This window comes from Artemia sp. Qi Xiang Cuo, chromosome 5, assembly GCF_049724085.1.
Source record: "Artemia sp. Qi Xiang Cuo chromosome 5, ASM4972408v1, whole genome shotgun sequence".
NCBI lineage: Eukaryota > Metazoa > Arthropoda > Branchiopoda > Anostraca > Artemiidae > Artemia > Artemia sp. Qi Xiang Cuo.
In genome coordinates, this window is record NC_142798.1 from 79,453,067 (window position 1) to 79,475,967 (window position 22,901).

The 22,901-nt window shown below is 36.5% G+C and overlaps 1 protein-coding gene across 1 annotated transcript in view; it reads right to left on the minus strand.

Moving 5' to 3' along the window:
* LOC148952579 (putative G protein-coupled receptor CG31760) overlaps nucleotides 1-22,901 on the minus strand; it is a 578,976-nt gene that overhangs the window by 323,270 nt on the left and 232,805 nt on the right. Inside the window, exon 9 of the mRNA XM_089089961.1 lies at nucleotides 12,449-12,587. Within this exon, the coding sequence (XP_088946087.1) occupies nucleotides 12,449-12,587 (139 nt within the window). The remainder of the gene's footprint in view (nucleotides 1-12,448; nucleotides 12,588-22,901) is intronic.

A 22,901-nucleotide genomic window follows, 5' to 3' on the forward strand; every position in this document is an offset into this window, starting at 1 on the left:
AAGAATTGGCTTTTTATGCTGATTCCAAATATATAAATTTCATTGAGTTTAGACTTACCCATCTAAGGTTACGAGTCTGAGAAAATCTGCCTTATTTTCACAAAAACACCCCTTAAAAGTCATAGAATCTTAATGAAAATCGCACCATCAGTTCAGCATATCAGAGAACCCTAATTAAGAGGTTTCAAGCTCCTATCTGCAAAAATGTAGAATTTTGTATTTTTTGCCATAAGAAAGATCTCGGATGCATGTTTTTTTATCTTTATTTTTCATAGGAGGTGATCGTATCGACCCAGTGGTGCTAGAACATCAGGAAAGGGCTTATTCGAACAAAAATTAAAAGTTCTAGTGCCCTTTCTAAGGGACCAAAAAAATTGGAGGAAAACTAGGCCCCCTCCCACGGCCCTTTTTACCCCAAAGTCGTCCGATAAAAATTTTGGGATAGCCATTTTGTCCAGCATAGTTGAAAGGCCGAATGAATGTACATTTGGAGATTTCATGACCCCTCACCCCCTTAAAGCCCTTTGGAAAAGGTTTTTTAGTTACAAAATTTGTCCATTGTTTACGTGTAGTATTTGCTATTGCGAAGTATGCATACATTTTTCGGGTGAGGAGGGTGAATTTTCTAAGGTGAGATTTTCCACGGGTACAATTTGTCGTGTGGAGGTAAAGGTAAATTTTCACCAGGATTTAATTGTCTAGAGCAGTGGTTCTCAAACTCATTTAGACACTGTACCTCTTTTACCCTCAAAACATTTTAGGTACCCCTTTTTAGTTTTCGATAGGCCTACTAAGTAAACTATAGCTAAAATAAAACAAAATTACCAGTCCTACAGTTAAAGGGTTGTTTTATTTTTTTGGTTGGCTGGCTGGGTACCTCCTTAAAATTTTTGCATACCCCCCAAGGGGTACGTGTACCACAATTTGAGAACCACTGAGGTAGAAAATAAATCGGTCAGGAGGAGGGATTTTTCCGTGGAGGTGTAGCCAGATTTCCTAGCATTATTTCAGTTTAAAAAAAAACAAGTTTTTTTTAACTGAAAGTAAGGAGCAACATTAAAACTTAAAACGAACAGAAATTATTACATATATGAGGGGGTTGTTCCTCCTAAACACCTCGCTCTTTACGCTAAAGTTTGAATATTGTCCCAGTTCTTTAAGAATGACTCTTGAAAAACTATGTTTTTTTAATCACAAAAATAAGAAGCTTTTTTTTACAAGTATTAAAAACTTTAGCGTAAAGAGTGAGGTGCTGGGGAGAAACAACCTCCTCAAATACATAATAATTTCTATTAGTTTTAAGTTTTATTGTTGCTCCTTGCGTTCAGTTGAAAAAACTTTTTTTTTTAAATTTAATTACTTAAAAAAAACCACTAGCGATCCAGCTGCAGGTAACGTACCTTTTTGCCAGTATTATCACGTTAAAATATTTTGATTATTAGAATGACTTTGCTTTGCAAAATAAACAGATATCAAGTTTCAGTAGTGATTTAACAAGTTGCACTAAAATATTTTGATAATTAGAATGATTTTGCTTTGCGAGATAAACAAATATAGAGTTTCAATATTGATTTCATAAGTTTTCATAGAGAAATAAAGAATCTTAAAACTGAATTCATTACCTTGAAAGTGTGTTTTTACCCATTTGGCTTACTGTGCGTGAACTTGATCCTCGCTAGTTTCTGGCAACAGTAGTATATAAGAAAATGGTTTTTGCTCATTCGCAATATCGCATTTAGGTATGACACAATCAATACTTACTGACCAAGTTTATAGTTTAATTCTAAAGTTAATTCATAGTCATTATATTTATCTATGTAAATAAAAACGGTACTGATGCGTTTTGCGGGCCTACCGCTATAGACTGTATCAAGGAAACCAGTCACGAAACCCGTCAAACGGGCTATTTGCAAGAGACCGCTATAAATAAATGATTGCAAAGACGTGGGTTCTCAAGGAGTTACAATATTTAAACGATTGTTTTTTAGGGTTTAAGGGGGGAAAAGTTACCTAGGTTAGGTTACGTATTTAACATATGCTATGCTTTATCCCCCCCCTAATGTGCAAATATTATATATTCATCCTATTTTATTTTATTTCATTAGCATTAAACAAACTTGACTTCTTCGCGGTGCCCGCATAATGCACCAGTGCCATAAAAACGAATGTATATCTGTGTCTCCTGTATGCATTACTGCAGTGTTCTGTGTTCATCCGATCGCTAAGAAATTTTAAGAAGTTCTTGAATACACTCTTGCGAATATTTTAGGTATAACCCCCCCCCCCCCTCGACTCTCTTTTATTTCAAACACTTGTTGTGCTGACTACAGTTAGAGGCCCCTTAGCACAAATGCTTGGAATATATTGAATCCTAGGGGACAGAGCGGAAGTTGATAATCCTAACTTTTTTTTTCAAATACCTTTAAATTTAAAAATACGATGGTTATTAATGTGTGGTGTGGGGGAGATTTCGACGGGGTATTTTCCGGGGGGTAGTTTTCTGCTGGGGTGAAAGGGGGCTCTAGCGATGAATTTTTTTGGGAGCTGATTTATCGTCGAGGAAAAATTTTATACGGGGAGGGGGGGGGGGGGTCCCAGGAGAGAATTGTTTTTGGGTGGAATTTTCCGGAGAGAGAATTGTCCGGGAAGAATTTCAAAAATACGATCGTTATTAATACGAGTGGTGGACCTTTCTGTGGGGTGTATTTTCTATGTGAGATCATTTTCAGAAAAGAATTCCTCAATGAGGGAAGGGGGGAGTTACAAAGGGGTGAATTTCCCTTGAATTTTTTTCGTTTTGATATCGTAGTAACGCGCGACGGGTAAGCTAGTGACATACAAAATACAGCCTTAAAATCTCACTAAAGGAGCTTGAAGTATTATTTCAATAAGATGACATTATCTGCGACATTTTCGGAAATGTTTCTTATGTGTTTGACAAATTAAAGGAAAAGAAGTTATTAGACTTCGGGCGGCAAGATATATATCCCTAGGGACAGGGTCATTTTAAATTGACCATATTCACTGATATAATATAAAAAGTTGAATTAGTAGAAATACACTATATTTAAAAAAGTTACAAATGGTATAGTTTTCGGCATTTACTAAAAAATTGCTTCTATTCTAGGTTGTTCATATACTTCGGCTCTCCAAAATTTCACTCGAATAATCAAATTACAGCGCAAGAACATACAAAACTTCCACTGTGCGGGTTCAAATTTGTGACTATCATTCCACTAGATAGAGACTCGTAATGCATCCAGTAGCCTTCTGAGCATGAAGGTCTATGGGAGAGGGAGTGGGTAGAACAAGAATGCAACTCATTTGAAATTCATCCTTTTTGGGATTCTCTTCCATATGCTCTTGTCTTTTCCATATGATTCGGTGATTTTTATAGTTTTTACGAATTTGACCACTAATAGGCCCTCATTGCCGGAAAATTCTGTGGACATGGTGACTATAAATCTTTGAAAACCTTTTATTTGCGGTCTCCAATCCCCTTCAAATTGCTCTAAGAACTGCTAGACTATTTGAATTACTCTTAGTTCATACCTATCTACCTTAGTTCTGACCTAGGATGGATGATAATCGTTTTTATATACATTGCGCTATGCTTCGAAAGGAAATTTCAGGCAGACATTAAATAAATTAAATAAAAAACAAGTTTTTTTTTTAACTGAAAGTAAGGAACAAAATTAAAAATTAAAACAAACAGAAATTATTGCGTATATGAAAGAGGCTGTCTCCTCCTCAACACCTCGCTCTTTAAGCTAAGGTTTGACTCTTTTTCACAACTCTATTTTTTAAAATAATAAAAAACTTTAGCGTAAAGAGCGAGGCATTGAGGAGGGGACAGCCCCTTTCATATACGGAATAATTTCTATTCGTTTTAAGTTTTAATGTTGCTCCTTACTTTCAGTTAAACAAAACTTGTTTTTTTTTCTTTAATTTTTGAACGTAATGCAGGTTTTGATACTGGCTCACCGTACATGAATAATTAAAACAAAATTTGCATATTAATTTTACTTTTATTTGGTTAAATGGCTTTCTCGAAAGTTGTAAAATTTTATTTACGAACGTTTTTATTAGTAATAAATATACGTAACTTACGAATTAACTTACGTAACGAACATCTATATTCATATATTTTTAATACATATATTAGGGAGTTCGCCCCCTAGTTAATACCTGGCTCTTTACGCTAAAGTTCGAATTTTGTTCCAATTCTTTAAAAATGACGCCTTAATCACAAAGGCCGTTAATTAGAATAAATAGCTGTTACGAAAGTACTAAAAAATCTTTGGCTTACAGAGCGAGGTATTGACTAACGGGCGAACCCAATCATGTACGTAATAATTTCTGTTTGTGTTAAGTTTTGATGTTGCTCCTTACTTTCAGTTGAAAAAATTGTGTTTTTTTATTTCATTTCTGATCGTTTTTTACTGGGAAATCCGGCACCCTCTTCATAGCAATGTCCTTTTCCCCATGGAAACTTCCTCCATGGAAAGATCCTCCCACTTAACCCTTGATCCCCCCACTACCAGAAAAAATCCCCCCTGAGAACGTCTGTATGCTTCCCAATAACCAATACTATATGTAAACATAGGGTAAAATTCATAACTTCCAGCCCTCCCCCGGAGGCTTTGGGGGATTGAGTCCTTTGAGGGGATTTGATCCTAAAACACATATTTATTATATTTTCAACCATGTTGAACAAATTGTCAATCTGAAAATTTTGATCGGGTGACTTTGGAAAAAAATAAGCGTGGGAGGGGGCCTAGTTGCCCTCCGTTTTTTTGGTCACTTAAAAAAAGCACTAGAACTTTTAATTTCTGTTCGAATGAGCACTACCACGATATTCTAGGAACCATTGGGTCGATACGATCACCCCTGGGGAAAAAAACAAACAAAAAAAAAATAAACACGCATCCGTGATCTTTCTTTTGACAAAAAATACAAAATTCCACATTTTTGCAGATAGGAGCTTGAAACTTCTACAGTAGGGTTCTCTGATACGCTGAATTTGATGGTGTAATTTTCAATTAGGTTATATCATTTTTAGGGGGTGTTTTCCCCTTTTTTTGAAAATCAGGCAAATTTTCTCTGGCGCGTAACTTTTGATGGGTAAAAATAAACTTGATGAAGCCATTATATTTGATATCAGCATTAAAATATGATTCTTTTGATGTATCTTTTGGTATCAAAATTCCTTTTTTCAGAGTTTCGGTTACTATTGAGCCGGGTCACTTCTTACTTACAGTTCGTTACCACAAACTGTTTGAAAGATTTACATTAGATTAAGTTGTCAATGTACTTCGGCTTTCTAATAATTCGCTCGAACAATTAAATTGCTGTAGAAATACACATACCACTACTACTACTAACAACTCACCGCAGCACCAAGCCGCCTGAGGCCAACACAGCTACGCACGCTCCTCCTTCATTTCAATCTATTCAAAGCCTTTCTTTTTACACCCTCCCAGGGATTTTCCATTTCCTTTAAATCTTTCTTTATGACGTCCTCCCACCCCAGACGAGGACGACCTGCTTTTCGTTTAGCCCTCGAGGGTTGGCCGAAAAGGAAAATCTTCGGCAATCTGTCATCCTTCATCCGCACAACGTGCCCTAGCCATTTCAACCTTTCTTTCATTATAGCCCTAGATACCGGGATTGAACCACATTTTTCGTACAGCCTACTGTTTGAAATCAGTCAGCCGGGTACCCAGAACAATCCGTAGACAATTTCTCTGGAAAGCATCCAGCAAATTTTCATCAACTTTTCAGAGCGCCCATGATTCAGAGCCATATTTGACCACTGCCATCACTGTAGCTTCTAATATTCTGATCTTGGTTTGCAGACTTATCTTCCTATTCTTCTAAACTTTTTTCAACTGTGGAAAAACACCCTGAGTCTTGGCTATTCTACTTTTAACATCTTCATTGCTCCCACCGTCTTTACTAATAATACTCCCAAGGTCAGTGAGAGTTGCTCATCTGATCAGTCTTTTCGTTATCCAACGTCATCTTTTCATTTTCACTAATTCCTAGCCTTAGCGACTTAGTTTCCTTAATATTTATTTTCAGACCTATTCTAGGACCCTGAATTCACAGAATCTCTAAAAGTTCATTTTGCTCACACTTTCATCTAGGATGCTTGAATTATCAGCATAATCCAAGTCTACGAGAGTCCCCCCCCCCTTTGATTCCGTGGTCTCCCATTTTCTTTCCTGTGCTCCTTAAGACAAAATCAATGAAAATGATCTATATAAAGAGGGATAGAACACAACCCTGCTAACTCCTGATTTAATACAAAACCAGCTGCTAACCTCATTTCTTAACCACAGCAGTGTTATTCTCGTACATAGCACTAATCACTTTAATGCATTTGTCTGGTATACCATAAAAGGATAAGACCTTTGTTAAAGCTCTTCTATCAACAGAATCAAACGCTTGTTCATAATCTATAAAACTGAGGACTAAAGGTGTTTGACAACTCAGGCACTTTTCAGTCATTAACCTAAGAGTGAAGATTTGGCCGACACATCCTCTACCTTTTCTAAAAACCACACTGTTCTTCTCTTAAAACTTTATCTACAGCATCTCACGTCTAAAAATTATCATATTTCTATTGAATTTCCTACCTACAGAGACCAGACTAATGCCTCGATAACTATCACACTCACTCTTATCACCTTTCTTATACAGTGGCTTAATTAAGGTTTTCCTAAAGTCGTTAGGTACTTCCCCTTTTTCAAAAAATTATATTCATATGATTCACTGAAGCAGGAATACGTAAGCAGTGTGTATACGTCTTGAAATTTAAATCTGTAATAGAGGATTTTTATTTATATATTTTTAATACGGATAACCTTGAAACCAGATACTTAACTATGCAATTGGTATTTACTGTGACATTTTGGAAATAAGTATGAATCATTTCTCTGAATGAAAATCTGTTTTCATTCAGCGTTGCTTGTAAGTGAAACACGAAATAAAATTTAGACTCTTGTGATAATATCTTTGGACTGTTATTTATATATGATTATTGATCGTGATTTGGATTACTGAAGCAGGAATACGTAAGCAGTGTGTGGGAGGATTTAAATTTTTGAAAAATGAATAACTCAAACGAAGCGACTATAGCTTTAACTGAGGCTATGCCTGAGGGTACAGCCAGTGCTCAGTTCTTACGGAAAATTAATTTCAAGCTAGATCTGATACCACGATTAATTGAGGCTACTGAAAAGACTTTGTCGGACGTTTTAGTGAAGGTTACATCAGTTGAAAGCCAGTTTTCTTCTTTGAACCAAAAACTGTCTGAAAATGTCAAAGCTTGTGAAGAGATGAAAGGAAAAATAGAGATGCTTCGGAAGAATTTACGAGCAGCTACCATGCGGGCTGACGCATTTGATGAAGAACTGAGAAGATGTAATGTTGTCCTATATAACTTCGAACCTATTAATCCTGCTATATATACGCTGAAGCAAGACATAATTATGGTTCTTAATAAGCATATACCGGACCTTAAATCTGAACCGTTGTGACGTCAAAGACGTGTTCAGAATGCGTGCGGGACCAGTCTTACTAAAGATGAACTCTGTTGAATTTCGCGGGATAATTCTTAAGTCTAATCCCCTTTTGAAGAGGAATGGGTTGTCGGCTGCCCCTGATTATAGTGCCAGGCAAAGGGAAGCTCGTAAAAACCTTAAACCGGTCTTAGAGTACGCTTTGTCGAAACACCATCAAGCTAGGCTTAGGGGTGAAAAGCTATACGTCGACGGCAGAGTGTTTGCTTATGACTTTCCTTAAGAATGTGTTAAGGAAGTAACCACCAGCTCCAGTGAAGTGAACAAACAGGGGCCTCCTCGAAACGGGTTAGCAGAAAAAAGAGAAGTCGAACTAGCTAAAGAATTGGCTAGCGAAAAAACGGACCTTTTCTTTCGCTGGCAGAGTGGTGTCTGAAAGCTCTGAGAGGGATAATCAAGCCGAGAGTGATATCGAGACGATGATCAAACTTAATATACGTGATTCGAAACCGAATTTCTCGAAAGGGGCTCCGCGTCTTGTCCGGAATTCTCCAATAGCTGCGAAAAATACTGAAAAGCGAAAAGCCTGGGAGTAAGCCCGGATGATCAAAATCGTATTGATGCCCGTAATGTTGCAAGAAAGGACTCTAGATCTGGCGGCGGAAGAGCTAACTACAGAGGCAGACGAGGAGAACCAGAGCTGCGTCATCAAAAGATTATTATAGACTTTCATACTTACCCGATGAGCCAGAAACGCCCTTTGTCCTGCCGACACATGACCAGCTTGTTCTAAGCGAATAGGGACAGTGTGGTCATGTTCACCCTATGCAAGTAATCACATGGAATGTCCAGGGTGTGAGAAATAAGGTTGAACAAGTACTGAAGGACCTAGGGGTTTTTGATGTTATTGCTCTTGTGGATTTGTGGCATAGTGGCGATACATTGCCTTGTTTTTAAGGCTACTGGGTAGAAAATGTGGCGCGTAAACCAGCAAAGAATATGAGATATTTTGGAGGTATTTTGTTGTTAATCAAGCAAGGTCGTTTCCGCAAACATTCTCGAATTTCTAGTGTATCGGAGAATATTATATGGGTTCGGATTCATCTTGTTAGTGGTAAAAGTTTGATTTTAGGTGCCGTGTATATTGCCCCCTAGAATAGTTAGTATGTAGTAGAAGTGACATGGGATTTATTAGAGGAGGAGCTTAGGCAATTGCGATCACGTTTTAATAAGGATTATTTTTTGGTGGTGGGGAACTTTAATGCCTATATGGGAATATGTAAGAATACTTATCAAGTTTCATTTGTTGATACGCCGGACCTCATGCCTGTTATTTATTAAACATCCAGAAGGGGCAAAGACATTGAAAGAAAGGTTAATTGTTGGGGTAAAACGCTTCTGGAATTGTGTTCAGATAATGCATCAGTGATTGGAAATGGAAGATTTGGGAAAGATGGGGAGGAGTTTGAGTTTACCTGTCTGTCGGGGACAAACCCTAGTGTAACTGATTATGTTTTGGTTGGTATTGAACTCGTGGCCCTGACAGTTGACGTTGAGGTTCTTAGGGTCGTAGGCTCTGACCACTTACCAGTTGAGATTAAGCTTTGTCTTGGAAGAGGAGTTCCAAGGAATAAAAAAAGGTGATACTCCTACTAGGAGGGTAACAAAGAATCTTTGTTTTTCAGGGAAGTTTTTAAAGAGTGAATGGAGTAAAGAGGAGCTGGAGTTGATGAAAGAGGAGTTTTTGAGGCCTGAAATAATTGAGAAAGTTGAGAGTCTGCATGATGAAACAAGAGATATAGATGAAATTTTGGAAGATTTGGGCTTTGTAATTTATGAGTGTGCTCGTGTGTCAGAGAAACCAAATATGGAAACGAAAAATAGTTTTTATGATGATGAATGTAGTTCTTTTAAAAAGGAGTTGGAGGAGTTATTAGATTTGCTCTGTAGAGGAAGAAAGGCAGAGCTTGTTTTTAAGGTTTAAGGAAAGGAGAAGGGAATATAATAGGCTAGAGTTATTAGATTTGGTAAATGCTTGCTCTGTAGAGGAAGAAAGGCAGAGCTTGTTTTTAAGGTTTAAGGAAAGGAGAAGGGAATATAATAGGCTAAAACAGAGGAAAAAACGAGAGGAAATTAGAGAGGAACAGAAAGAGATAAAGAAGGCTTATATGGTAGGGGATACAAAACAATTTTGGTCAGGAATAAGGCAGGAGAATGGACAAGGAAAAGGCCAATTACAAATCCCTGAAGCTGATACTTGGCCTAGTTTTCTTGAGAGTATTGATGAAGATTCTAGTGGCCTTGATAGGGAAGAATCGAGGGCTGCTCCGCAATTTCCGATGAAAGAAAAAGATTATGAGTGAGTGAGGAATGTAACCTTCGAAGAAGTTAAAAAAGTAGCATAGGAGATGAAGGGAGGATCAGGGCCAGGCATAGATGGTACATCAGCAGTTATTCTGAAGAGGTTTCTTGATGTTTTTTTGATAGTTTTAATGAATATTTTTAATAGAATTATAAGTAGCGGTGTATGACCTTCCCTATGGAAAGTATCGATTATGGTACCTCTATTTAAGAAAGGTAGTCCTAGTGATCATGATAGCTATAGGTTGATAGCATTAGCGCCTGTAATTAAAGACGAGAAGGGGGGTTTCAGGAAAGGGTATAGTACGTCGGACAGAGCATTCGTGTTAAGTGCACTGATAGAGAAGTATGGATCAGGTAGAAAAAAGCTGTATGTTGCGTTTCTAGACTTAAGAAACGCATTCGACAATGTAGATAGAGCTTTCCTTGAAAAGTGTTTAAAAGATGTAGATCTACCTTTAAGTTTTATTCGTTTATTTGTTGGTATGTATTCTGGGACTAAGTCTATGGTCAGGGTTGCAGGTTCGGGATTTTCCAGGCTATTTGACCTTAGGAAAGGAGTGAAGCAGGGCAGCGCCCAAGACTGTTCGGTTTGTTTTTGAATGATATGGTGGAGTTTCTGGAAGAAAAATGGGCTCCAAAGCTGTGTCTTGGAAAAAATTAATTTTTCGGTGTTACTATTTGCGGATGACACTGCATTGGTGGTGAAGTTGGCGAGGGAGCTTCAGATGCTACTGGATTTAATTGAGGAATACTTACAAATGAAAAAGTTACAGCTGAACGTTATGAAAACTAAAGTGGTTGTTTTCAGTAAAAGGAATGAAAAAATAGATAATATATTTGTATTTGGAGGACAACAATTAGAAGTAGTTGAAAAAATAAAGTATCTTGGTTATATCTTCCAAAGTAATGGTGGATGGAGTTCTCATATTAAAGAAGTGTTAAACAGGGGAAGAGCAGCAACATTTTCACTTTTCAGGAATAAAATTAGTGGAATAAAGAATTTGTGTTTGCATAAGAGGCTTTTTTTTTATCTAAGATTATGCCGATTCTCCATTACGGGGCTGAGATCCGGGGACATGAGAACGCTGCTCAGTTAGAAAGCGTTCAGCTAGGTTATTTTAAGAGATTGTACGGGTTGCATAGAATGACCCATTCCCAGTTTCTTAAAGGATATCTTGGACTGTGGTCTCTTAAAGGCTATAGGAAAGTCCAAATGATAAACTTTTGGCCATGGGTTGTACAGTTGCCCAGTTATAGGCTACTGAAGGCTGCATATGATGAGTTACTTCAGTTATATAGAAAAATATCTTGGCCTTTTAAAGTTAAAGAGGTATTGGATAGAACAGGTTTTTCTTTCGCATGGAATGACGGCCTTGGACCAACTAGTCAACAATTACAGTTGGACAAAGAAATTAAGTGGGTGTTGGAGGACCAGACGATACAGAAATGGGGCAAGGAAATTAATAATTTGGAAACTTTAAGTCATTATAAAGAGACTAAGGTAATTTGTGGTGAAAAATTTTACTTTAAGCTAAATTTACCGTCCTGATACCTCACATGTTGGATGCAGCCACGATCTATGTGCCGTCCGATTCGTTCGAGATTGAAAGTTTTTGAGAGGGGTAAAAGTGTCCAGGACTGCAGGTGTACTTGCCCTTTTTGCCAAGAAGAGAAGGAGAAATTGGAGCATTGTCTGAGTCGTTGTCGAGGTCTTTTGGGGGTAAGGGAAAATTTATTTGAGAATGATGGAGTGCTGCTTCCTGATGCCTTTAAAAGTACGTCGTCATACTTTATTTGTCTAGTGGGAAGATATCTTGATGAGTATTTTGCAAAAAGAAGAGAGTAGTTTTTATTTTATTTTTTTTCTTTATTATTGTGACGAGTGCTGTAATTTGTTAATCTTCTATGATATTTACATTTTGGCTTGAAATACACGTTATCTTATCTGATCTTATCTTATGATATATATAATCCATATATAAGTATGGATAATGGGACTTTGTTGCTGTGTTTTCCTATCTACTCAGTACCCAGTCTTATTAGTACCCAGTCTAATTAGTTAGAATTACATCTTTTGATCAGAGATGACCAAGAAAAGTAACTTAAAGTAATAATATTTTAAGAAGAAATTAAACAATTGCTAAAGACTATTCTAGGTAATTCTTATAAATTAATGAAAAAAAATCACGTAGGGGAAAAAAGGGAAAGAGAAGGAAAGGGAAAGGGAAAGGGAAAGGGAAAAGAAAAGGGAGAGGGAAATGGGGATGTCAAAGGAAGTCACTCAAGCGAAATAATGTAAAATTTAGAAGTGCAATTATATAGATGCAAAAAATTGCGTAAGGGCGGAGTTTGTCACACTAAACCTCAGCTCAAGGTGATTCTTAGTGATTCTTTAAAATTGATTAAAAAAAAAAATCACGAAGAAAAAAAAAATGAGAATGTTTTTAAAGCGCAACGATTGTAAAGTGTAACCATGTAAGCACAGAGAGATACGTAGAGGGTTTCGTTAAAGCTCAAAACAATTCTAAATGATTAACGAAAAAAAGGGCAAAACTTACTCAAGTGAAACAATTGTAAAATTTATAAGGGTTATTACGTAGATGCAAAGAGATACGTAGAGAGCTTCGTTGTACACAGAGTCTGCTTTTCTTGTAGTGAAGCATATCCAGCAGCCCCAAAGTAGGAAGATCAGCTCACCTGAAATAGCTCATATAACTAAGTTTAAGCCATATCTATTTGTATAGGAGAAACATACATCACACCTTCAGGGAATATTACCTAGAAAATGACTGTTCTGTAGCATTAATCCAAAGGAGGACGTTGCAGCTCGAAAAAACCACTAATCGATTATCGTATTAAAAGTAGAATTATTAAATTATATATTCTAAATGTATCAAGTACACTCAACGGAAACTTCTTTGATCTTTAATATATCATATCAAACCTAATATGACAGTTTAGTAAAACAATTTTGAGCATTTAATCCGCAGTACCTATTAAGTTAAGGGAAGAACTTGAGATTTGCTTGAAGTTAGTACAAATAACTATTTGCAGTATATTTCAAGTAAATTTCAAGGATAATTAAATTTAAAATTTACCAATTTATATAGGAGATATATACTTTGGGGTTATTAACTAAGAAATAAGCAGCGATGAAGACCACTGCTTTCCCAAAATACAAATATAAAAAGATAAAACAACGAGGAATTATTGCAAGACAGTGAAATTTTACTGAATAATTATTACAGATCTGCATCTAAGAGCCGTCATCAAGAAAGCGAATAAATAAGTAAAAAATTAAAAAATGTTCAATTAGTATATTTTCATTGTCTTAAAATAATTCATCACTGTTTTATCTTTTTTTAATTTGTATTACCTTAGAAATAAATGCTCTTTGGCATGAATTAAAAAATGTAAAACAACGAGGAATTATTTTAAAATCGTAATATTTTACTAAATGAATATTTCAAACCTATATCTGAGAGCCGTCATCAGCAAAGAAAATAAATTAATGGAAAATTAGAAAAAAGTTCATTTAGTAAAATTTCACTGTTTTAAAATAATTTATCACTGTTTTATCTTTTTTTAATTTGTATTACCTTATAAATAAATGCTCTTGATAACTCACAAATGCGTTGTTTTACTTTATTTAAATTTGCATTACCTTAGAAATAAATGTTCTATGGTATAAATTGGAAATGGAAAATTTGAGTTCGACGAAACCTCCCGCCTAATATAAGCTAATACTATGCAATTATAAACAATTAGGTCATTTTGAGCTCGAGATAAATTTCGTTGATGTTGAATTCTGTAGAATAACGTCTAATACAAAAGAAAAAAAAACTATTTTAATATTTACTACGCAGCGCCGCTAGTTGGCTGCACTTTTTTTTCAAGAGAAAATGTTGAAATCAGATTACTTGAAACATGTACATATATTTAAATTTATAACGTATTAAGTTATGATACAGAAGTGGAACATTTACATTAAAGAATTTTGTTTTCAAAGAAAAAATCTTATACGGGATAAAATATATATGCTATTAAGCATAGCCGTATCCAGGGGGGGGGGGGGTGGTTACCCGGTTTGACCCCCTCCCCCCGAAATTTTTTGACCGACTCGAAAATAAGTCGAAAATTAGTAAAACCTAGGTAAAAATCAGTAAAATTAGTCGAAAACTGAGTCAAAAATTAGTAAAACCCCCCCCGAAAAAGTCAAAAATTAGTAAAACCCCCCCCTGAATAAAAATCCTGGATACGGCCCTGCTATTAAGTGTTAGAAAACTGGAAATATAGGAAACTGGAGAACCATACTAATTCTACCTATCTTTTCAAAGATACTGGTGAAAGTGGTACATAAACGGGTTTTGTAAGGGTCGCTCCACGACACACGTCTTACAATACCTGGTTCAAAGTGTGCATTAAACTCAGGTGAGCCACTGTGGCCACTTTCATTGACATTAGAAAGTCATTGACATTCATTGACATTGGTAGTCAACCTTTGACAAGGTTGACTACCAAGTGTTGCTTCATCAAATGAGAAGTCATGGAGTAAATGGAGTTTGTTTAAGATGGCTTCAGAGCTATCTTTATGGCAGGTCCCTTAAATTTGTTTGAAATAATGTAATCTCATCATCTTTTCCTGTGAAGTGTGGTGTGCCTCAGGGCTCTGTGCTTTGCCCTTTACTTTATCTAGTTTATGTGGACATGATGCACGTTTTTATGCAGAATGTATGTATTATTTCCTTTGCTTATGCCACTACGCTCTCAGTATTTGCAAGATCAGTTGATGAGTTAATAGCAAAGCTTACAATACTCTCAAAAGACTGGAGGTGTTTACGAGTTTAAGTTTGATGTGCGTGAATGTAAAGACCTGTAGAATGTCAAAATACCTATGTCTCCCCAAGGTCAGAACATAATTTTCACTTTACTGAAAAAAATAAACTTTAAATGTTTTCACTTTTATAGCTTTAACAAATCAAATATTATTAACATTTTAAGAAATAAATATCAGCATATGTATATTAAACTGAAAATGCACATTCATTTGTATTTTCTTGAGTAAATTGCAAACTATGTTCTGGCTTTGAGGAGGCATAGGGGTTTTGAGCCCTGCTCATTTTGAGTTAAGGTCGGTTATTTATTGTAATTTCTGTTCGTTTTACGTTTCATTTATGTATCGATGCTGATTTGTGGTAGCTTTACGCTTGGTAGATTATTTGATTCTGTTTTTGCTCATTTTTGAATTAATAGAGTTCTTTATTTTTTGTAGCAACTTACTTTTTGGATTTTTTTTTAATTAATTGACAGAAAATGGCAGCAAATGTCAAAACGGCAGCAAAAACTGTCATCTTACTTCAAAAATTAATATCATAGAAGTGCAAAAAAGAAAGCTTTCACAGACGAAACAAACATCAATTGATTATAGTAGGAAAGGAAAAGCCATTACAGGAGACTGGGTATAATCATTTTTCAAGATACAGACAGAAACAGGGGATTAACTCAGGATTTAAATGAGTTTTTTACATAGGCAACGTGCCGTCTCACATCTCAACGGTTGCCATTGCAAAAATCCACGAATTGTGAGCTAAACAGCTTGACCCTCCTCCTTACTCACCAGATGCAGTCCCAAGTAAATCCTTGTTGTTCCCTTATCTAAAAATTCTATTTGGACTACAGAGATTTTAATCAAACGAGGATGACATTACCAACACTCCCAAGTTTTTATCTCACTCGTAAAAACGTAACAAAAATGAATATAAACAATTTTTTTATGCTTTTTTAAGTCTTTTCTCACATCTTAACGGTTGCCATTGCAAAAATCCACGAATTGTGTGCTAGACAGCCTGAATATCCTCCTTACTCACCAGATGCAATCCCAAGTAACTCCTTCTTGTTCCCTCATCTAAAAATTATATTTGGACTACAGAAATTTTCATCAAATGAGGATGCCATTACCGCCACAAACAATATTTTTGTAATGAAAGACGGCTACTATTTTGACGGGGCAAAGAAACAGGAAAACCCCTGTGAAAAGTGTCTACGTGTAATACACAAAAGAGCTTTGAAAAAAAAATGAGTTCAGGGGAAAATGTTTTGTATCTTTGTTAGGTCAAAATCTTTTCCGACAACCCTCGTATTGGTCAATTTTTTTTTTTTTCAAACTAATAGTTTCTTATTATATTGAGACTCGCAATGCGTTTATTAAGCCTTTAGCATGACAACAAATTATACTTACTTTTTAAATTATAAGACTATCAATTATAATATGAGTTATAAGGTTATCGAAAACTCCTTAAAAAGAATTCTTTATTCATATAGATGCCGTCAACTACCTCAAACCATTTCTATTGGCATCACATCATGAGCGCCCATAAGCTGAATTCCAGGGAAGGGGGCTTACCTGGTCTAGTGGGCACTTTAAATGCTATACGAGGGACGTTCAATAAGTTCATAGAACGGAACACTTAGAAATGACGAAATAAGTTCTAACCCTGCATGCATGCTTATCTAGGTAAATGATATTCACAGCCTGAAAACTGTTCATTTTGCTTTGTCCTTTCAGGTATAAGAAGACTCCAAAGTCGTTGAATCACTGTAGAAATAGATTCGTCACTGATCGAGTACAGAGCAGTGATCAAATTCCTTGTCAAAGAAGGTTCTTCGGCTAGAGAAATCACAGATCGGTTGGCCAAGGTGTACCAGCAAGATGCTCCCAAGTATTCCACTGTCGCCAAAGGGGCCGCAAAGTTCAAGTGGGGCCGTCAATCCCTGGAAGACGACCCAAGGTCCGGTCGACCTTAGGAAGTGACGACCCCGAGGTCATCCGGCGTGTGGAAGACCTTGTCATGGGTGATCGTCGTTTAGAGGTCAAAGAAGTTGCAACCGAAGTTTGCATTTTTGAACGGAGCGTTTTCAATATTCTTCACAACCATCTTCATCTCTCCAAAGTGTCTGCCAGATGGGTGCCTCGAAATCTTCAAGTGCAAGATCGACATCAGCAGATACAGCTCAGTTCACAACTTCTCGAGCTCTACAGGAGAGACCCTGAAGACTTCCATTTGCGACTTGTGACTGGAGACGAGACCTGGTACACCACTGGGACCCTGATAGCAAGATCCCCTCCAAGCAGTGGAAACACAGTGACTCGCCGCCTCCAAGGAAGTTTCAGACACAGTCCTCTGCAGGCAAGGTGATGGCATCAGTCTTCTGGGATTCGAATCGTTTCCTGCTAATCCAATACTTTCCCAGAGGCTCTACCATCACTGGTGCCTATTATTCGGATCTGATGGTTAAGTTGCGCCAGGCAATAAAGACAAAGAGGCAAGGAATGCTGACTCGTGGTGTTCTCCTTCTTCATGACGATGCGCCGGTGCACAAGAGCCGCGTGGCACAAGCCGCAATCAATCAGATGGGCTTCGAACAATTGGCTCACCCACCCCACAGCCCGGATCTGGCCCCAAGCGACTTCCGCCTGTTTTGTGCCATGAAGTCCAACCTTCGTGGAAAGCGTTTTGGTGACGATGAGGAGCTGATATCCGCCGTGGATCAGTGGTTCGATTCCCAGTCACAAGACTTTTTCCAAGCTGGAATTGTGGCACTTGAGCATCGGTGGTCTAAGTGCGTTGAAGTTAGGGGAGACTATATTGAAAAGTAGTGATGGTTTTGTTTTTATGAAATAAAGTTTTGTATGCAGTTCTACGAACTTTTTGAACACCCCTCGTATAATAGAAATCTCAAAACAGAAATATAAAATTCGGCAGCATTGTTCAGCCAGGAGGGGGCTGGCGCCCCTTCCTGCCCCCCTTATGGGTGCCCATGAATCATATCATTTTGGGGACTTTTCACTTTTTTCCTGTGAGGTAGGCTATATTTCAGCCTTCTAGATTGACCATCATTCTGACTATGCTTACGACCATGCTTGATGTCCGCGACAAACGTTTTAACTAGACCCCGGCGCCACGCCGATGAGGGAAGACCGGTGGTGGCGGGGCCAAAAATAGTGAGCCACGCCGCGCCGCCGGTAAGATGTCGGGGGCGCGCCACCGGTAAGATGTCGGTAGCGCGGTGCTCGCGTGATCAAAGTTGACCGCAAACATTAATTTTTTCATCAGTCTTTCTCAAATCACAGCTTAAATTTACAACAGATTCGAGCCTATTCATGAGTTCAAAAATTCACAAGTCGTTGGCTGGAAACTGGTCTTCTTCGTTATTCATCAAAAGAAGTAGAAATCTGGTAGAAACAAAATGGCTGTGAAGTTTCAGAACCCTTGCATAATACGACTAGTTGAAGTATCTATTAGCTATGTATTCTTAACATAAATAATTATCAAAATTAGGATTTTTTTTTTCACCGAGCATTACTGCATAAGAAACTTCAAATACCGTATCACATAATTCGTCAGTTATCTGGGTAAAAACTTCGAATATAACCTTGACCTTAGAAGCTTAATTTTTTCATAATTCACTTTGCCTAAATCTGTTTTGTCACCTTTAAAACAGTTGAAATGGGCGACTTTGATATTGATTGTTTTTTTCGCTCTTTTGGATTCCTAAAAAGCCTTCTTGTATTAAAAACTGGTTTTTAATAACAATTTTAAAAAAAATGCATTTTAAAGTTTTTTTTGTCTTCTTTATAGAATATATGTCATGTAGGCTAGGGCTGAACTGCTGCTTTTTTATTCGTTTTGGCTGCTCTTTTGGATATTATTCATTTTTTCTTTCGTGGATTCATTCCAAATTATAAACTGATAAATACCTAATATCAGTCAAATTATAAACTACATCTAAAAGGAGTAAATTTATCAAATTGAAAAATACATGATGACCACTTCACATGATAACACTTCAATTACAATGAAACAAAAAAAAAACTTAATGGTTTATTCGGTATGAAGAAAAATGAAGTGCCAGCTATTTTCTTAGGTAAAAAATGAAAAGCTCATCCGTTTTAAATGTAATTAAATTAAGTAATATGTAGACTAAAGTAGCTCCAGGAAGATGTTGGGATTTTCATCCTAGTTCGTCACTTTTAATTCAAGCAAAATGTTAGGACACTTAGTATCAGTTATTGAGTTTAAGCTTTGATTTCCAAATGTTCACAAAAATTACCAAATTTAAGAAAGTCGCAACAATAAGGCACATGTGGTCAAAATACTCAAAGACTCCTCTTTGATCCCCACCCAGTCTCAAAGCTTCTGCTATGGTCATTTCCATGGAAATCTCCAAAGAGTTTCTTTTTAAAATAGCTTTTAAGCGTAGTTAGGGTATTTAGCCTTTTTTGCTTTTCTTCATAGCTTTGAAAAACTGGTGATCTGTAGAGGCTAAAAAAAATTGTATTTCCCATCTACAGAGACAACCGGAGATGCGACGCGCAACCCCGGCGCCGCGCGTCGGCGCGGCGCCGGGGCCTAGTTTTAACCGTTAACGGGAAAATGTACTTCTCAAAGGTAGGGTTAGGTTTATGATGAAAACGGTCCCTTTTTATGGTGAACTCCGACCTTGTCTCTGTAGATGGGAAATACAATTTTTTTTAGTCTACAGATCACCAGTTTTTCCTTTTTGTGACCCCACTTAAATACTAGGCTAAACTTAAACATCAATTAATAAAAGGTTTCCAAGATCACAGAGCAAAAATCGATTTTGAATTACTGTGTTTTGAATACACACAAAAAAACGATGCCATGGTTATAATAAAAAAAAGGAAGACAAGCTGGAATAATAAAAAAGAACAAAAAAAAAAAAATCAATTTAGATAAATCCTGGTTATCCATTAATCTTCATGCGTTCATATATGCCAATTTAGACCCTTATTTTTATCAAATTTGCTCAAAGTCTAAAATAACCTTAGTCATATCTACTTGAAAGGGAAATATCAGCGTAGGTAAGCCACCTTCCCCCAAAAACTGAGTAAAAAAAAGCCTCGAATAAAAGTTTAGGACAAAACACATCAAGATACCAAGAATCGGACGTTTGGGTGTCAAAACGCACTTTCCGGTTCGTCAAGTCCTTCCCCCATACTGATAAATCCTCTCCTTCCTGTTAGTGTTTTTGGTCCACATACCGGGGAGCTCTGTTATCCATTAGTACTTTATTCCATAAAAACTGCTCAATTTCAACTTTGCATGACACAAGGAAATAGGGTCACTCCATGCTAACCTAATCAGATGTTTTTTCTCAGCCGACTCACATTTCCATCAAACATTAAATGGACAATGGACTAGCTCAAAATTATTAAAGCAATTTTATGAAAATTGCAGTTCACAACACGGAACAGCTGGGGATTTAAGTTCCTTTCAGTTGAGGTCAATAGAGATACATAGGACTAAAGATGCTTCAAAGTATCCCTGAAATTGCCCCTATGTTCCCCCTAACAACGACTCTGACGTTAATCCTTTAATGGCCTTTAAAGTCTCAAAATGATGCCTTTCAATTTTTCTTTAATTTTGGGAGTAAATGAAGGTCACAGTTCATTTTCAGAGTTCAGTTCATTTTCAGAGTTCAAAGTGTGAAGAGCTAAACCAGTTTAAAAAGGATTATAATTTGAACTATTCGGATAGTGATTTCATTGTTACGAAATTAAATTTACCTGAATGCATCCATACAGGTAGTTTCGTTTGCATCCTAGCTATTGCGTGATTTCAAGTGTTCCTGAAAAAATTTTTTTTGCGGATAATAACAGCAGGATAGTCGTTTATCTGGAGAGATTTGGCAAATTAGGCAAATTAATTTCATAAGATATCAAAGTGAGGTATTCCAGTTTGGCAATAATAAAGATTATTATTCATCATTCAATGCTCTCGTCAGAATAAGATGTAGTTAAGACCTCTGTGTGGCGTGAATTTATGTGACAATATTATATCAAGGATTATTGATATATTTGTGATTAGATGGGACGTAAAAGGAAAAATGCTAAGCAAGAAGGCATGGACAGTTCATGTGACACCTCAGGACTCAGTTCTAGCTCGAAACCGGAAATATCGATACTAGCTGCGGATTTTAAGCAAGTTCTTGATGTTGTGAAAGAAAATGGAAATAAGTTGGACAATATCAACAATCAATTAGGAACTCTTACCGCAAGGGTGGATAACTTGGAAAAAGAACAATCGCTACAAACGAATAAGATAAACAATACTGAATCGAAAATTGGAAAGATTGAGAATGAAACCTCTAGCCTCAAAATGCAAATAAAAACTTGCACGGATGAAATAATCGAATTAAGAAGGAAAAATGAAGATTATATGTTTCGGATTGTGAGAATGGAAGCTGCAAAGCTAGAAAATAATGTCATCATATGGAACGCAGCTTGTAAGGATAATAACCACACTCAAGTTCTATTCACAGAGGTAGTTCGTCACGGGCTGGAAATGCCCGAAGTAAATTTCACAGTTACGCATTATGATAGCAACCGTAAATTTTTGAAGGTGACACTGAATAAAAAAGACGATAAGTTTGCCATATTGAAGAACGCTAGCAAGCTTAAGGATAAGACATTCCCTGGAAACAACAGCAACCTGTTCATCAGCGATGATGTCCCAACTGAAATCCGTAAAGTGCGAAAGCTGCTTCTAGTGAAACGTGACAAATTACGAAAAGATCATGGATGTGATGCCTGGATATCAAAGGGGTTTCAGCCAAATCTGCTAGTGAAAAGACCAGACGGTTCGATTACCAAATACACATTCAATGATGCCATACCGGAGATTGACGATTTTCATAAAAAATTTTCCATCGCCCGAAGGGAAGTGCCTGTTATATTCCCTGTCGATGTTCAAATGTCGTAATGTCGTAGGTTGCAGTAATAGTTCATGTGCCCAAGTAATATGAATGAAAACATTTAAATTGAAAGTGTTTTTTTTTATGTTTAGTTTATATAAGGTGTATTATTATTATATTTTTTTTTCTTTCCTTTTATTTTTTTGTTTAGATCCACATAGAGGTTAAATTAAAAGTTGCGCAGATTAGTCGTACTGAGAGAAAACGACTTGGAATGGAGATTATTTTTTTTTGTTTTTTTAATTGTTATTTTTTATTATGGTTTGCTGGTCTTTTGGGGCATGGTGTGGTTTCTCTTAACGTGGGATTAATATTTGATAATGGATAGAGATAATCGTGAAATTCCATCATCAAGGTTAAAAGAATTTGAGCGGATTTCTCTTTCATTTCAGTCAATTTTTCAAACTATTGTAGCTGGTGATGATGAAGATACTTCTAGTAATTTTGATATCCCAAAAAATCAATATATATTTATGAATGAGCTGGTAAGAAAAAATGTAAATACAAGTAGGATGTCGTTTTGGAATTGCCGGGATTGGAGGACTGCGCAGGATGTGATTGAAACTTTTTTGTCGCATTCAGATACAGATATATTAGGCCTATGTGAAACTTTTTTAGATGATTTTTCAATTGAAAATATACATGTAAAAGATTAAAAGATTACCAATTTTTTCACATCGGTCGGAAAAGACAAAAACAAGGGGGTCTAGGTGTTTTGATTAAAAATTGCATACCAGCACGTATAAGGATTGATTTTTTGCCAATGAATATTGAAATGATTTTTGAATCTTGTGTAGTTGAATGCTCTTTTCCAAATAATCGGAAGTTTTTAATTGCAGTTATTTACCGTACTCCGTCATCCAACCAGATAGAATTTAAAAATCATTTTGAAAGTATGTTGGATAAATTAGCTAGGCTTAATACTCCTTATTTAGTTATGGGTGATTTTAATATTGATTTAATGAAACTCCTATCTGCAGATCAGAATAGAATAGATAGAAATACTTTGCAGTTTTTGGAGGGCCCACTATCTTATGGACTAAACCCCGTATGTTTTGTGCCCTCTAGAATAGCTGATACATCATTTTCACTTATTGATAATATTTTTTCACCTTATAGTGCTGTTAATAGCCTACATTTATTATTCCTGATGATTCATCTGACCACTGTATAATTATGTCTGATTTTCTTATAAATTTTCCGCATAATAAAAAAAATCAAACCAAGCGTAGAGAT